The 19,392-nt window shown below is 25.9% G+C and overlaps 1 protein-coding gene across 1 annotated transcript in view; it reads left to right on the top strand.

The window, feature by feature from the left end:
• Positions 1–911: 911 nt before the first annotated feature.
• Positions 912–19,392, top strand: part of LOC111626307 — a 51,468-nt gene continuing 32,987 nt past the window's right edge. Inside the window, exons 1-3 of the mRNA XM_023369632.1 lie at positions 912–973; positions 13,027–14,018; positions 15,314–15,391. Coding sequence (XP_023225400.1) covers positions 13,056–14,018; positions 15,314–15,391 — 1,041 coding nt within the window. The 5' untranslated portion in view covers positions 912–973; positions 13,027–13,055. The remainder of the gene's footprint in view (positions 974–13,026; positions 14,019–15,313; positions 15,392–19,392) is intronic.

The following is a 19,392-nucleotide window of genomic DNA, read 5'->3' as shown; positions in this document are numbered from 1 at the left end:
ATTGTTATTAATAACTTTAATTTAGTAATTGTTTTTGATCAATTATATAGATTATTTTTCATATTTGGCAACTTGGTTTATTTCTGTGAAAGTTATGTAAAATTTATTACGGGAAAAATAAATTTAGTAATCAAATTTAACGTTCCTTCACGAATTCTAAATTTAATATATTAATACCAGTGATTTATTTTTTGAAGCAAATTCTCAAATTATAATGGAAGTCTGTTTCATAATTATTATGAATTAAAGCATTTTTAAACTTTGATTTTAGGACTTAAACTTTATGCATTTTTAAGAGATGAAAAGCTTCTTTAGATGGTTTTTGTTGTTTTTTCGTCATCAGAAGTTATCTGAAGATATTTTCAGAATTCATGATTATAATAAATTAATTTGTTTAAAAGATTATCATTTATTTTTAATTTTTATTACTTTTGGTTGATGTTGCAGTGTTATAAATTGAAACTTAAAATTATTTTAATACTAAGATTCGTATCATTCGAATGTTTTAGAATTAAAATCATTTCAATTTAAATATTATTCTCTTTTCTGTTATATTTATATCATGTGATGGATTTAAGCTTAGGCCATATTGATTCATTAATCTATTTAAAAATATATTATTTCACATATAAAAATATTACATTGTATGTAATTATTTTCATTTATTACATTGAAATCATAATTGTTTTTATTCAGTTCCTTATTTTTTAGCCATTGAATTTAATTCTTTATAGTGATTCATTATTTAACCAAATCCAGGAATTTGTCAAGAATTTGCTAATACATATAGCATATTCTTTCTTTTCATAATAATTGTTATCTTATCCCATATGAACTATTTTTTATGTCATTAGATAATTGTTACAGACCTAAAGATTACAAATCTACAAATTAAAAATCATTACAGATCTTTCTTTGGGCTATAGCTCTCTCAACTTCATCAGAATATTTTATGTATTTCTTAAGGAAAGAAGTGAGTAATGTTAACTATTTACTTTCTTTTCAATGCCATTTAAAACTCATTTCTTTCCATGTTCATAACAAGTTTTTTCTATTCTTTTTTACAATATTTTTCTTACAGGAAGTTTTAATTTGAATAATTAATATTTAATGTAAAATTTTTTTATATTATTATAATAAGTAATAATGAATTTATTATTAACTTGATGTGCAATGGCATTATCCTTTTTATTTGATTGAATTTGTTCAAATATAGGTTTTTGTGCTTGTGATACACAGGGTATAGTCAAAAAGGCTAAACTTGATATAGTTTCTTATACACACACACACATACACACACATTTTTATATAAAATATGTTGGTTCTTTTCAACATTTTTTGCATAATACTGGTCTTCAAAGTAATAATCCTTTGGCAGCCACATATTTTTTTTCAATTTTTCTACCATTTATTAAAGTTCCCTTGAATTTTTTTTTTTTTTTTTGTCATTTTCAAAGCACTAATTATATTTACTTTTTTAAAGCACTGGCTTTTATTATAATTAAATTAATATTTACTAAATAATTTAGAATATTCTGGAAGATAAGTATTGGCCCAGAGTGGGACTTGAACCTGAAACTCCCACTTATCATGCTGATGTGTTGCCAGTTACGCTGCCAGACCTCTCTCTATCCAACCATTTGTTTCCAGACGTATTTAATTTTAGATATAACCATCCAGTTATTTACAGCACTGACTGTGGACAACTCCTACACCCATTCCCTATGATAACTCACTATGGTGCTATTAGTATTAGAAGTATTAAGTGAAGAAGAATAAAATATTAAATTTTAATTTTCTTTATCTTGTGGCTTTTCATGTAGTTTAGTAGTAATTGAGTCTCATGCACCTGTTTTTCTATTTCATCCAGTGGTCAATTGCTTGTGACATTTTTTTTTTAATGCTATTTACTTTTTAAACTTGTGGGGCAGCAATGGTGATCAACAGAGTTAATTGTGGAAGAGCATTACTATGGGAAATATCACTCCTTTCCATCCTGTTTGGCTACATCTCTGCACACTGAAATATGTACTGTACATATATATTCTTCAGTATAGCAGATAACTCTCTGTTTAAAATTAGCTTCATAGGAGACCCATCTGCTGGACATTATTTACCTGGCTTGCTGTAGTTGAAAAGACTACCAAATCATTACAAAATCAAAACCAAAATTGAAAATAAAATAGTCAAAGGGATGTGTACTATGTCTATACTGATGACATCAGATTGTATATGCAAAGTGAGGAGCAAATGACATGACCAAGGCTGCATTAAGTTTTGTACCCAATTTTAATATGTGGGTTCATATTAAAATTTTGGATGCAATTTTGGAGATCAGAAAAGTTCAAAGAAAGGTATGCATTAGAATTAGGAAAACACACTGTTTCTTCATCATGGATACCTTCTTTAGTTCTGATGCTGCATGATAAACAGATACTATGTTTCCTGGCATGTTGCTCTTGTAAACTGCATTCTTTCTTCATAAAATAAAAAGAGTGTGTGTTCCATCCAAGTAAATTTCTGAGTTGTTCAAGTGATTATTTCTATCAGTTGTTTTGATACTCAGCGATATCCAAAAGCTTATTGATAATAATATGCTATTATTCAGTGAGATGCTAAGCTCATTTTCAGCATCACTAAATCTTATGTATCTTTTCTAATTGTACCTTTAATATTTATACAATAAACATTTTCATTCAAACAGAAAAATATTTAAGTATTCAGATCACAATTGAACTTGTTCTGCCATTAACAAAGCCATTGCACTAAATCCAAACTTTCATGACTCATCTTTTGCTCCATCAGTTAGTGATCTGTTTTAGTCAGTGTTTATCCTTTGTGCACAGGAATTGAATATACAGTTGAATCTTTTAATTCTAAAACCAGGGGAAGTCAAAATAATTTGAATGATCTGTTTTCTAAAATTTAAATAATTTTTGAAAATTTTACATTTATCAGTAGTCTTCAGTATTCTTACTCTTTGCTAACATAAATTTTCTCTTTAAATTCTTTTCACTTCTTTAATTATCTCAATTTTTTACACTAAAAATAATTTGTGTATTTTCAATGTTATATTCTAACTTTTATATCTTAGGCACTATAAAGCATAGATAAAAAAACTATTATAGAAACAAATGTTGTTAAAGCTGTGAAATATATGACAGTCCTGAAAGATGCATTTTAGAAAGTCTCTAAAACAGATATTCTACAAAGTATGTCCTAATTTGTTTTTTGCATTTCTATTTTTGAAATACAGATGCACTAGCTTCAAATCATTCAAATTTATACTAAATAAATTCAAGTTAACTGAATTTTTTAATACTAATTTAAATGTAAATTTTAAGTGTAATAACTTAACAGCAAATTTGAATTATTCAAATTTGGACTACACAATGTATTTCAATATTTAATCATACTTCTAGAAATCCTGTTATCTTGAAATTGATGGACATTTTGACAGATTTATAGAATCCTAATTTCTATTCTAGAAATCTATGGTTATTAATAATTCACCTTTATTTTTATTTTTTGTGAACTTTTTAAAGTTTTTAAATTTTTATAAGTGACTTACATAATATTAGGCTGCTGCCTTAATTTTATGTAACCAAACCAAGATTATAAAGGGAGAAAAATATTAAATTTTATAAAATGTAATGTTCAACAATCCTCATGGGATTAAGAAATGAATAAACTCGTAAACATTGGATATGCAGTTGTACTTGAAATTGAATCTCCACCTATAGTTATTTCTTTAAGAATACATACAAATTATATAGCACTGAAGAGGGGTTAAGAGTTCATGTCAACCCAAAATGCATATGAAGAATTTATTCAATTCTTATTGAATAAATTGTACATTTTAAACCTTTAGATATTATACTTGCTGAACAAAATACCATACCTATAAATATAGGATTATTTAGTTAAAATTATCAATTTAGAAGATAGTTTCAGCTTTAGAATTTACAAAGCAAAAAATAGATGTAATTTGTCAGATTAAAAATGGAAAATCTCAACCAGAAGTTGGTAAAGAAATGTCTTTGAGTAAGTAGATAATTTCAAACATTTGGAAAGCAAGAGAAACCTACAACAGGCTTTTATTAAATATAACAGTTCTACCAAGAAAGTAAAACATAAAAGTATTATACTATTGCTTTTAAACAATTTAGGCTGCATAATAGAGCAAAATTTTAAATTAAAAAAAGTACAGGACTTTTTTACTCTTTTGTGTAGTTTAATCTAACATTAATTTTTTTCATATATGTAATTTTGATGCAATGGCACTTACTCTAAAGTTGAAAACCAGTGTAATTGAGATCTGTTCTAATATGATTCTATTGTATAGTGATATATTTTTCAATAAAATGAACAAGTCTGTAGTAACAATTATGATTAAATAGACTTTCATTATAAAGGACCAATTTCTTCAGTCTCATGGTGGTCTATTATATTGAGCTTTTACTGTATCTAGAAATTCTACAGTTATAGTATTGAGTAGAGATGGCAATACCAAAGGGTTTTATCAATATTGGTATTTTGGTAAAGAATGTTCTCAATATCAGAATACTGGTATTAAAACTAGTATCAGGAATTTTATTCAATCCAACGAATATTTTATTAAAAGATAATAAATAATTTACAAGGAGCCAAGGTATTAAATACAGTAGGGTTTGTCAGTGTTGAAAAACTAGTTTTTTGAAGAAATTTGTATAATTTGAAAATGGTTTTCCCAAGTAAAAAAACCAGTTTTTGAGCCTACACTTAAAACATAAAAATTAATTATTTGATTAAAAACATAACATTTTGACACAAAATTGCATCTGGCATAAAACAGGAATATTGTTAAATACTGAGTTTCATAAAACTAACTACAAAACAAAAAGTTCCCCTATGCCTAAAAAGCATCCAATTCAGCTCAATTCAAGCTCTGATTGAGACGGTTGGGACCTTATCAGAGTTGTAGAGCATATCCATAGGAGCAAAAAAGTCAAAGGAACCATACCTCTACAAGCAATCCTTTATGAGTACAGCCCCTCAAAATCGGGTTGCACAAGATCAATTACATAAATATCTTCAAAAACTTGAAAAAGTGACTTCGTCCAGCCCTAGGACACTAAACAAGTAGTTTTTAGTATTAGAGGGTACAGAGTACAAATATTAAATAAATGAAAAAGTTTTAAAATAAGTTGTAAATATCTCTTATTTCCTTTTTTGGGTAAAAATTTAAAAACCAGTTTTAACTGATTTTGTAGAAAAGTTGAGATTATTTGAAAACCAGTTTTTAAAAAGTCAGTTTTGTATAAACCCTAAAATACAACAATTAATAAAATATTAACATCTTTTGCTAATGAAATAATTGAATGAATTTGAGTTTATCAATAAAAAAACTAAAATTACTGAATTTTTTACTTATTTTTTTGGCTTGTGTTAACTTGAAAGTATGAACATAAAAAAAATAAATCAAGAGTGTTATCACCAAGATTAGTGCTATCCCTTATTTTTGTACTGTACATACAATCTTACTGAAGAAAAGGTTTTTTTTCCTTGACATTAATAGAAGAAATTGATACTAAAAAATTATATGCAAATTTTAAATGAATCCTCGGGAAACCTGCGTTTGAGTAGGGTCATTTCTTTTTATAATAGCCGCCTTATGCAGTTGGGCTTGTAGTGTTTTTTGTCCTTGCATTTAACCTTCATCTCTGCATTCAGTTTCTTAAGAAAAAGTAGCTTGCTCTATTTCAAGATTGCAGCTGGAAGTGTTATCTAATAATAAAATGCACATCTTATATAAATCTCCAGCAAGCAGAATTTGTATAACAAACATTTTTAATTTATTTTATAAACTTGCTTCAGGTTTGAAGTTTTACAAATTCAAATTTGTGAAATTTTAACTTAGTTCACATGTTTTACTTAGATATTCCTTTAATAATTTTAAAGATCTGCTTAACAAATTTCTCTGGAATTGAGAAGACATACTGTAGTTGCTCTAACAAATTGCCTGTCTCAAAGTTTAGATTATGCAAGTAATACAACAAATCAGACAGTACTGTTCTGTTATATGTGATGAAACATTACATTTTGGAAATTCTTGCTTAATTGTGATGGTTAGCTTTTAAAGACTTTTAAGAAAACAACAGTACTGTTTTTGCAGGATAAGATTTGCATTGTGGTAGCATAATGCTTTTGTGATCAGTTTTATGGGCTCTAGAATACTGATAACCTCTGCCAACAATTGAAATTCAGATTTGGAAAGCTTCATTGATTACTTCAAATCAATAGTGCCTTTTGTACAGAAAGCACAAATCAAAAAAATGTTAAAGCATAGTTAGAATGCTACTCCATAGAGTTGGGAGTCCAAAAACAAACACAGTTCTTTGCCACACTAGAGTTTTACATATTTTTGAGGAATGTTGTCATTTTCAGTTAGAAAGCATCTAAATATTTTACTATTGACATACCTTTTTTATTAAAGGCAAAATTTTGAGACATTTCAATCATTGGCTTCATCACAGCATTCTTGATCTTCCATTTCATCATCACAAGGTTCAACTTTATAGTGTGGATCTCGTTCCTGATACTCACATAGAACAGAACTGAGGATGCTAAAGAGCTGATTTTGTTAATAAGATTACTAAATTTTTAAAAATACTAAATATTTTGACACTGTATAGTTTTTTATATACAGTAATACCTCGACTTACGCTACCCTGACTTATGCGAACCCGGAGTTACGCGATTTTCAAATCTCGTCGATTCGTCTTTTGTTTGAGTGCCAAGCAACTCTCGATTACTCAGTCCCCCACACTATTGTTCGGCTTACATGTTCAGACGTGTCGCATGGAATCGACACATAGCCACAATTTATTTTGTGTTATTTATTTCTGTGTTTGTTATATCTACGGAGACTCAAGAGACTCTATGTGGTGATTTCTTCTAACCGTGAACGAATCAAAAGACGAGATAAGATTAACGAGAACATTTATTAGCTTACATACATCCGACTTGGGTTTTACACAAATTGCGAAATTATACCCTGACTTATGCGAATTCAACTTACGCGGTTATCGCTCGGTCCCACCTATCACGTAAGTTCGGGGTATCACTGTAATTGTTATATTCTTACCCTTTAAAACTTGAAAATATAACAATTATTCAATTTTTTTTAAATTTAGCAAAATATCAAAAAAAATCAATATTAGTGTCAGCATAATACTGGTATTTCAGTTTTGAAAGTTCAGGCTGAAAAGTGGTATTATTGCTATTGGTAATACTGGTCTTACAATCCATAGTATTGAGTAATTAATTATATATATGTTTACTGAAGATGGAATTTATTGTAACTGTAAAGTATTGACCTTTCAGCAGAGTGGGAACAAAAGAGGCGCGATCTTGTCAATTGGACCCACGTGCGGTCAGGTAATACCGCTTGTAAGGTATTGACTTGAAAACAAGGGAAGCACCGGCTTTGTCAATTGGACCCACCTGTAGTCAGACATTAGACCATTTGTCATATGGTAAACAACTGAATGTAAACAAGTGGCAGACATTTATGTAAGCTTCACTCTCGTTGGATGACGGCGGACCCGAGTGTAAGCTGTTCAGGGAAGAAGGGGTTGTGATTGGTCGGAAGTCCCTGTCCAAAAAACCCTTAAATTGCAGGGCGAATGAGAGAGGAAGGGTGAAGGGCAAGAGACTGGTACACGGTAGTCTCCGGCACTTGGAATACCCGCTGAGCGTAGAGAGAGTGTTCTCCTCTGGTAAACATCTCAGGGACGGGTTAGTGCAGAGACTGGGCTGACCATGCAGTTGAGCCGACTCCACGAGCTAACTGAGGCCTCTCCAAAGTTTAACATTTCCCAGAAAACCAATCTAGTGCGCAAGTCACCACGCATTGTTATCCTGTATATATATTATGTTTTCGAACTTGTACTTTCTGCATATAGAATCTGTAAATAAACTGTAAATATTAACAATTTGAGTGTGGAGGTGTGCTTTCCATCGAATCGTGATACACACAGAAACCAACTCAACGAGACGGAGTTGGAAAGAACTTCACTAAGATCTTCACTGTAACTAATAGATTAATAAGAGGTTCAGAGATTTAAATCCTTGACAGTTTTTAAAATGATATTTCTTGAAGTAATGCTTACATTGCTTTTATAACTTATTATTTTGAATATGTTTTCATAACAAATTATGATCTTTTTCATTTGCTAATTACATTTATATTCTTCCATTATTCAAAAAGTTATGGAATAGAAATTCAAATATTAGTATTTATCAAAATGTTTTTAATGTTGATATGAATAGCATATTCTTAAAAATTATATTTGCAGAATTGGAATTAAATTGCAGCTATTGCAATTTTACATATATTTTTTGCTAAATTTTTTTATTTCCAAGAAATTGGAATGTAAAATATTGATTTCTGGATTCTCAAAAATAAGCACAAGGAAATTGGTCTTCATCACCTTTATTATAGGTCTGAATTTCTGATTCCTGTCTTGTGCATGTAATACAGCAAGACTTGTCTATAGTCTATTTTAAATTGCAAGTTATGCAAGTATATTATTTGCATATCAGATATTAAATTGATGTTATTATTAACACCTTTTCTTAAAAACTACAAAAATAGATAGGAAACAAATTGTGTAGTTACTTGTTTTTTAATAAAATAAAAATTTAATAACACTAGATACTCACATTATCAGACAGCATTAAAATCCTTTTTGGAATTTAATAATGGATGCCTAATCTGTGAACTGTACTAAGCTGATTTATAATATTGTCTTAAATGGAAACTTTTTAAGTGAACTTAAATGCAGAACTCTGTTAAGGACAATATTGCATTTTACCATCTCATTTCTTTCTAAAAAGTTCAATATATTTTCATATGATAAATTTCATGGTACTTTTAAATTCTTGGCATCAGAAAAAAGAATCAGTATAAAATGATTTAATTTTAATATAATTGTGTACAAAAAAGTACCTAAACCTGCTCTAATGACTTAATGACTTAAGAGTTGTAACTTGTAAAATGAAACAGTTACAGTATATAACATGACAGTTGCAAGATAGTAACTATGATGCAATCATATTTAATTCTTTGATTCATTTTAATTATTTGTAATTTTATTTATTTTAATTGCATAAATAGGATGCCTGGAAATTTTTATCATTTTCTAGGAAATGCTTTGTATTAAAGTTTTGTTTCCCAGAATGTGGGATCCAAGAATTCCAGAAACTAAGCCCCAGTTACTGTTAAATTGAAAGAAAAGGTTTTATTCTTTGAAATATTTTCAATTTGACAAGTCAAAGTAATCAGTTAGACTAATAGCTAATAAGTAAAGTTTTGAGTATAAGAAGTTTGTGTAACAGTATTGGCACTTAATACTTGTATAAAATGTGTGTGTAACTGATTGAATGTCGAATTTTAAATATCTAGATCTAATAAAATTATAAACAGAGAATTTTGAGAAATTTTTGTTCAGTAGACCTGTGTATAGGTTATTGTCTGCAAAAGAAATTAAGAAATTGTATGCCCATTTTATGTAAACAGATTAAAAGCACTTCAAAATTTGTCAAAAAATATAGCATTCTTTTTCTTTATTTTGAGTTAATATAGTCATAGTCTTAACTATACAATGCAAATGACCATAAAAAATTTATATTGGAGCACCATGAATAATTGTGAAACATTATTATTTTAGTTATTTTTTCAGCCAGTTTCATCCAATATGTTTCAAAATTTTAATTAATGATGTTATTAGTGGATTTAGGAAATATTAATGATTTATCAGTTTTGAAAATTGTATGTATAATGTTAATTTATAAGTACAAACAATGTAGTTTAAAAATGATAACTGTATTGAATGAAAGTCAAGAAAACAATGTTCAAGTATTTTTTGATTATGATTATTGATTGGTTATTTTATTTATTTTAATGTTCAATTATTAGCAGTTGAAATTAATTTCTTTTAAATTAAATTTGATTGATTAATTATAATCTAAGATTCTTTTAATAGAATAAATATTAGTTCACTTACGTTAATATGAATGCAAAATTTTATTGATACATATTTATGTAACAGTTAACAATGCAGATGAAGTTTTTTATTGTTCCATAAAAACCCTTTCATTTAAAAAATGGCTTTCAAAAGAATTTTTCTCAGAAATGTCAAATATGATTTTTGTGAGAAAAACTTCTAATTTCATTTTAATTTATAGCAATTGATAACTCATACATCTATCATTAATACTGAAATATATTCTGATTTGACTCTGCTGGTAACAATTTATTTAACTTTTTATTGTAAAAATTTAAACTACTAGTTTAATTTTTATTTATTAGTGCAATTCAAATATTTTCATTTATTGATGCAAGTTTAAATAGTTTAGTTTATTTTTATTAGGTATGAATAAAAGAAGCTATTTATGTATTTTTACCAAAATAAATTATAAAGAGTTATTTAAAATAATTTTTTGGATATGCTTGTATTCATAAAAGTTTCTGAAGTTAACTTTTTTTCTAGAATTTAAAGACATTAGTAAATAATTTGATTATTTTTCTAAATATTTCATTTCAGCAATAAATTGGTTTAACATTTAAATAATTGACAGTTCAAGCAAATGTATTATTGAACTTTTTTCATGTTTGAAAATTTTTTTGTTTATCACAGATGAATAGACAGTTTTGTTTTTCAAATTCTTTTACTTAGTATGCCTATGATATGTTTATAAGTCATGAGAAATATTGTTAACATTTTACAAATTCATATCTAAGACTACATAATATTGGTGTCTTATTAATCACTTTCACTTCAGATTACATTAGAAACTTACAATTTATTTAATTTTAATTTATATATTATATGTATTTTGACTGGGATGTTTCCAGACCCAAACCTTTTTAGGTTGTATGCAATATGCAAATTACCTAGTTCCTAACTTTGAAAGATTTATTTACATATTTCACATATATATATAGTCTGCTGGATTTGGAACTGAATGATAAATTATATATTATATGCTACACTAAAGAAGACTGAAAATCTTTTAATCAAAATGCATATGTATGTAAATTAAATTATTATTAATGTCTTGTAATGTAGTGTATAGTAGTTTAATACATCAATATTGAAAAACTGAAATATGAAATTATAACCTTCTAAAAGCAATTGTTATATAACTCTGAGGATTGACAAGTAATTTAATACAGCTAAAAATACATATGAAAATAATGGAAATTGTCATACTAAATTATTCATCCATTTAATTTCTATTTTGTGATTGCAATAATAGCTTTCTCCTTATTAGCAGAAAAATGTTTTTGATGCAGCAGTTTTGAATAACACAGCTGGTAAGTATATTATTATCTATTACACAAAATGATCTGTAAGCAATTCTGTGATAGACTACTAAGAATTTTAATGAAAAATTAATGCAAAACTGCAAAAAATTTAATATATGCTGTATATTTTTAATCTAGGTTGAGTTTTATTTCAAACATTATTTGATTTTTTATTATAATATAATTTGTTCATCTACTTTAGTATTGCAAATTTACATATATACACAAATACACATAAATATCAAATTTAGTTTTGAATAATTACTTGATAAAATATTTTCAATTTTAAGTTATGAACTTATGAAATAGAATTTGGTTGTTCTGTTTTCTAATTAATTCTGTTATGAATAAATTTTACGTGAGTAGAATGCATTTATATTTTTAATAATTTATTTTCAAAAATGGCAATATGCAGTTTCATAAATATATATTTCAGAAAAATTATATTTTCCAGTTCTTTTTATTTTTTGTTTATTGCTTGTCAAGTGTATGGTGATGAACCAATAATTTTTGTTTTGATGAGTTTTATCTTTGAAGAATAATATTACAAAATTGTTTTTAGAAATAAAAAACTAATATACAGTATAGCATCGATTATCCGACCCCCGATTAACCGTCACATCAGTTAACCGACCATTCTTGTCGGCAAATTTCAAATGTCCACTATTGATGTGGCATTACAATATTTGGCTATATCTTGGCTACTTTAATATTATTTTTGTTAAATATTTGCGTGTTTTAGCTGGCATCAACGGCTCGACCATTGAAGGGAGGCCAATATTTAAACGAGACTTAATTTTCTAATTATGAGTGGTTGTTTGTTTCGTGAGCAATAAAATAATTTAAAAATAATTTTTAATGATACAATAGCAACGATTATTATTTAAAATAAAAAAATTTGTTAGGCTAAACATCGATGAAAATTCAACACAAAGTTGGTTAATAGCAATATACTAATAAACTAATTACATGGAATATACTAATATCCTAATATACTATACTAATAACGCATTTTTTTCCTTCTTTTCGGTTATCTGATTTTTTAGTTATCTGACCAACCTGAGTCTTCAATTGAGTCGGATAATCGATGCTCTATTGTATTTAAACTACCATATGATTTATTTTATATTAATTTAAATATAATAATTATAATAAAAATGCCTTACTCTATATATATATAAAGCCATTTCTTATTTCATTTTTAAAAGGAATTATAAGCCATTTTCCAAATATAAAAGTAGTTCTAATGGGGAAAACATTGGATAATATGACAAGAAGATAAAAATCTTATTATGGAAATTTTTTATCTAAAATTGAGTTTTTATTCAAATTTGTTGTAAAAACAAAAATATAATTATAATTAAATCATTATTTTACATTGTCTGCAAGTTCAAAAATGTAAAACCAATAATTTTATTAAATGTTTCATATAATTATTTAATAAATAAATTTTTACTATTTTTTAAAATATTTTATATGAAATTTCCACTTAAATTTATAGATCTAAATAACAATTTTTTTAGAATATATTACATACTCTCATTAAAAATTAATAAACTATACATTAACCATTAAATGTAGAAAAATTTTCTTTATTTATATATAAATAATATAATGTTAAAGTTATATTAATACTATATAAATTTTAGATCATACAATATTAAACTTTTCAGGAGAATCAGAAGAATATCATCTAAACAGTATGAGTAGTTCCAATATGAAACAGCCTGAAGATATGAAATATTTCTTTAATGCTGATAAAACATCTAAATATGCTCAACCATGTTTGTTCAATGCTCTTGAAATTCATGCTAAATTTCAACATTATCGTTCAGAAAATTATGCTCAAGCAGTTCGGAATACTTCTTGCATATCAGTTGAATCTAAACTTTACAAAAAGAACTTTTCTCCTCTAAAATATGAATCAATAGAAGAAAAATGTTCACCTGAAATAATTTTATCCAAAAGTGTTCCTTCATCTCCAAAACAAATTCATGTATCAAAAAAATCATTAACATTACCATCATCTAGAATTTGTAACTTGCATTATAATGAAACATGCAGCTCAAGCATTTCAAATTTTTTTAAGAAGTTTTCACCAAAAATTAGAAAAAGTCTTCAATCTAAACATAAGCCATGGATTGTAATACAGTTTTCACAAAAAGATCTTGATACACATAACATTGACAGTGTAAAAAATGTAAATAATTCTCAAACTTTCAAGTTTTCTTCCAGTAAAAGAGATTTTTGTGATAAACTTAAGACTAATGGTAAAAGCCTCTACAAAAGAAAAATTAATATTAATAATATTAGAAGAAATGGCAGTTTAACCAATCTTATCCACTCAACTAATAAAATTCATAATAAATATATTTCACTTCAGAGTATCAAATGGAAAAAGAGGAAATATTCTGAAAAAGAAATTAATTGTTGGAAGAATAAATTTTTAACAAATGAAAAATCATTTTCATCTAGATTATATGGAAATAAGTCTTTAACAGAAATAACATCATTAAAATCTTTAGAAGATAATTTTTCTGTAAATCACAAAAATAAGAAAGGAATTTTTACAAAGAAATTTGCTAAACATGAACAGGCACATCATTGTGAAGATTATTCAGAAGTGCCATCAATCAAAGTTCACACATCAGATGATTTAAATCAGGTATTAAAACAAAAACACTGATAAGAATGCATGCATTCTCCTGTCTGATGGCTGATGCATGTAGGTAGACCTGTAGCATATTATTTGTATATATTTGAACATTTCACCAATGATACCTGATCATATTATTTACAATTATTTTACTAGTTGTCAATATCAAAATATTACTATATCATATATAAAGACAGTGGTGAAATGTTAATCTCATCCATTTTGGCAGTGCATGATATATCATTGTTGCTGAAAGATATTAGTGGAAGTATTAGAGTTAGTGCCTTGTTGATTTTTCTTTTCTATTAATAACTTCCCAATTTAACCAAGACTTGGTGAATTATAACTAATTTAGCTAATAATAATAATAATGTAAAAAGATATGTTTATATACACAAAGTTGATAAGATATTTCTTAAATTTATAAAATTAATCATAAATAATATTGTGAATAATAATTATTCATGATATATTTATGAAAATGTTTTGAAAAATTTGAAATGTATGTATGTATTTCTGAATTTATGTAAATTTTATAAATGTACAGTGTAGTATAGAGTTTTGTTCTGCATGTTTGTCATGATATACATTATATATAACATTCATAGCATATTTAGAATAGAAAATTAGATATGTAAATGATTGTTTTCCAAATGTATACTGTATGATCTTATTTTAATTTTGATTATTTTTGTATTGCTTTTTAAGCTTAGAAAATGACAAATATTTAATAAATGTAATGTGTAATACAGTGTTTGTTGAATGAAAATGTGAATATAGTTTTAGCTTAATTTTAATTCTTGATATTATATATATAGATAAAATCTTTTAAGTAATTAATGTAATAACTTAGTCTTTATAAATATCTGTTATAATTCACAAAAATTTTAATTTTGATTAGGAGAACAGAATATTCTAATTTCATCAATTTAAAAGATACTAATTTTATAAATAAATATATTGCTAATTTACCAATAAATAAAATTTCTCTATGATACATTAGTGTTTTTATATGATGATGATGATGAATGTAATAAAATACATAAGAGTTTTATTCTTAGGATGTAGTCATGCATAACAATAATTAATGTTGTTTAATTATTCATATTCTATTTATTTTTTTATTTATTAAATGAAAGTACCATTAAAAATGTCTGATATATTTTAACATTATTTTTGCACATGCATACCACATATTTGTCATTAATATTAATTATTAATGAACAAGTTAATTTAATTTAATTCTAATAAATATGTATATATTAGAGTAGAAAAATCTTATTTACAAATAAATTATTTTATAGAAAGATCCTGTCAATGAAGTAACAGTTTATCCTCAACCATTGAAGCTTACACTTAAATCATTAAGTATGACATCTTTGGTGAGTATATCAAATTATGTTTTTAAAATAGACTTTATCAACACCATAATTGAAATCTATATTTGTTTATTTGATAACATTTAATTGTAACATTTCATTTCAGGTTCTTGATTACAGATTATTTTTTAAATTTTGACTCCAGAGGAATAATAAATGAAATAGTCTAATTTTTTCCTCATTAAAACTTCAGTTGGCAAAAATTATAGTCGATTGAAGATGCAATAACATAAAATAAAATTATACAAGTTTTGAAAAGTTTTGGTTTGCCTATTCTCTATTAATTAATCTGTTATTATACATAATTCAGAAATACTTATTGAGCAATATGATATATATATATAAAAGAATATTGTATAGTAGAATTCTTTGATATTTTACAAAACTTGGATCCATTTTATTACATCAATTAAGTCTATTATAAACTTTGTTTTTATGTCTGTTATAAACTTTTACTTCTTTATCTGTATTTGTTTTATAATCTTTTTTTATTTTTAACTATTATGACTTTATTTACAATTATTTATGCATGATAGAATTAGAGTTTATTAATAATTTATATTCAAATTATATCTGATTCATTTAAAATGTAAAATTTATATTTTCGTTTGAAATTGTTGCACGTATTCATCTGATTATAAACTTGTTTCTAAAAATTTATGTAACAAAATTTCCATTTCATATGCTCAAAATAAATACAGAATAAACATAAACTAAAAAATATTTTACAGAGCAAGTGAAAAATACAATTGGACTCTAAAGTTCTAAGTAAGTTTCTTTAAAATAATTAGATTTTCAAAATGTTGATGACAGATTAAAGTTGAGTTCAGATTCTAATATTCATTTATTTTATTTCATAATATAATATAAAGTAATATGTAATATATTACTTTATATTATATTTTGAAATAAAATAGATAAATATTAGAATCTGAACTTTATATAACTTTAATGAGTCATGAACTGACATGAACAGAATAAAATACTTGATTTCAATCAGTAATAATTTATACCTTAGTAAAATCCATCAAATGAAAACATCGTTAAACTTTTAATGATTAATAAATTAAACATTTTAAAATTCTGTTTTAAACTTGTTGAACAATGATTAAATAAAAAAGAACAATTTATGATTTTTAAATATTTAATATTAATCATATAATTTAAAAACAAGTTTTAATTATATTGAAGAAAATTGCCACTATATTGAGTATAAAACATATATGAGGCCTGAAGATGATCATTAAAGGATGGGCAAAAATGTTTGTTTAGTTAAAGTGTAATACACATTGAGAGTAAAAGAATAAGTACAAACAAACAATTTATAAAAATTTTTACATAAAAATTCTCTCATTATACATAAAATATAAACAAGCATTAACTTAGAAAATAATACAATAAGTATAACATAAAATATGGATACTTTAATAGAAATTAATATGACATTTGAACAAATATATGAGAGTTTGTAATTATTGAAAAGTATGGAGTGGTATAAAAGTATAAAATTACCAGAGTTTTGTGCAGATAACCCATCATGGCATATATCCCATAGAAAATGATAGAACAGAAATAAAACTTTTGCATAATCTACTCTTCTATATTTCACATCTTCAGAGCATCTGTCAGCAGCATGACATTCCTAGTATGCAGTTTAAAGAACAGTCTGAAACATTTAAACATTGTTTCTCTATTACACTTCATTAGATGTTTATTACTAGATGTAATTATAAAATAAGTGAAATGAAATATGGAACAGAGAGAGGAAATCATCTGGACTCCAGTTGGCATTTGTATCTACAAAAATCTAATAAATGACAACAAAAAAAAAGAAAAGAAAAAATAGAAATGAAACAATATAATAATAATATTATCTATTAAATAATAATAATAAATATGTGAAAATTGTAATTTAATAATGTGTTAATAAAATATGTAATAATAGATGTTAAACTTAGAAAAAATTAAATAGAAAATAATTTTATGCTCAAAATATTCATTGATGTGGGATAGAGTTGACTGTTTATCCATTATTCATTTTGGAAAACTTTAAACCTAGTTCAGATGTTCACTGACTAGCAAAAGCAGAATGTAAAAAATGATTTATTTTTCCAAAGCAAATTTGATTTCCATTGCTCATTTCACTGTTCTCACTTTATGAAATTGCAATCATCAGTGAACTACAGCAAAAATTGTTAAAACAAGATACAATAAGTTGTTTTTATGCTTGCTTGTCCACTAATCAAAAAGAAAATTTCCAAATTAATTGTAATAATTGTAAGAATATAATTTGAAAGCATATTTTTTATAGGTGCTGTGTTTAAATTATTGAATATTACCATTAGAAAACACAAAGCTATAAAGTTTAACATATTAAAATGCAATCTTGATTTGCAAAACTAAAAAATGCTGGGAAGGACATCACTGCTGATGCAGTAATTGGTTGATCTTGTTTATCTTTTGACTTTCATTATTTTATTCTCTGTATGAACTAAGCTTGAAATTAAGAGATTAAAATTATTTTTTATTTAATTTTTTTGAAGTTTATTTTAGCATTTATTATTACTATATTTTATTAATACTTGCTAAATAAAACAGAGATAAAGTGATGTGATTAAAAAGTTGTTTCTAGGCAACAACTTGTTCAAATGTAAAAGCTGTAATGGTTAGGTCATCCAATAAGATGCTGAAATTCTCATCAGATTAATCTTTAAAAAAATTAGTAGTAAAATAAATCTTTATGTATCTTCTAACTTGAAAGTTATAATAATTTAAATTTTTTACAAATGTTATTTTAATTAACATAAAACAAATTTCTACACTGTAGTTTGAGCCAGTTCATCTTTTTTACTCCATGACTGCTTGTGTTCAACATTGTTATAAACAATCCATTTTTCATCGCCAGTTATGATTTGTTTCAAAAATGGGTCATTTTCTTGACGTTTGAGAAGTATCTGTTTCATTTTTGTTTTTTGACCTGAAGATGGCCTGTTAATCAGCTGAAAACGTTTGTTTGTTTCAATTATATATATTTCTCAGCAACAAATTAAGGTGTTTTGTTTCTATGAGTTTGAGAAGTAAATCACAGATGTCAATGCGACGGGGCAAATCTTTCTTTATGAATGTGTGGAACCTGTATGTCAAGCTTTGAAACAAAACCAAGTCAAGTGATCATAAACGGTTGAATTTGACAAATTTAATCTCTTAATGATTTCTCATGTTGTTATTCGGTAGCTATTTATTTTGTCTTCATCAGTTTCAACTGGCCTTCCAGAATGGGGTGAATCTTCAAAATCGATTGCTAGAATGAAATTTTGTGAACCAGTTTTGGCACTGTTGTTCTGTCAACACATCTTCATACATGTCACACAATTTCTTTCTTGCTTGAACAGCATTTTTACCTTTTTGGTAACAAAGCAAAATATGCCAAAAATCCTGCTTTCGATTTCCATATTTGATGGACACAAAAAAAAACAATTGCACAGAATCAAACAAAATTTTTTACAGATAAGCCTTAAAATGTCAGCTGTCAAAATATATAATGACAATACGGTTTAAAATGAAGTTGGTGGGTAAAAATACAACTAATTTCTCTGGTGGTAAAAAAACGAAATTACTTTCTGAACAACCCAATAATAACAGAGAGTAATACTGTTATATGTAAACAAAATGAAACATTGCACAGTCAAGCTAGGGTTAATTTTAAATTCTATAACTATTTTTAGTCATCAAATTCATTTTATAGTAGCCCTTAGAGCAGTGAGTTTATAGCTAATTGAAATGACAATTATTGCATCATGTGTCTTATTCATCAAAGTTCTTGAAAATGATATTATTATTATATAGATAAAGGATAATTACTAGAAATTTATCAATTTTTAAGATGCAGATTTAAATAAGTGTCTGATAATATCAATTAAAGCATGGATTGAACATACAGAAAATAAATAGGAGATAACTAACAGATAGTTATGTGCACATGTGCATATAGTAATTTCAGAAAA

This window comes from Centruroides sculpturatus, unplaced genomic scaffold (assembly GCF_000671375.1).
Source record: "Centruroides sculpturatus isolate CEXI.00-Female unplaced genomic scaffold, Cexi_2.0 scaffold22, whole genome shotgun sequence".
Lineage (NCBI taxonomy): Eukaryota > Metazoa > Arthropoda > Arachnida > Scorpiones > Buthidae > Centruroides > Centruroides sculpturatus.
This window is presented reverse-complemented; position numbering and strand designations above follow the sequence as displayed.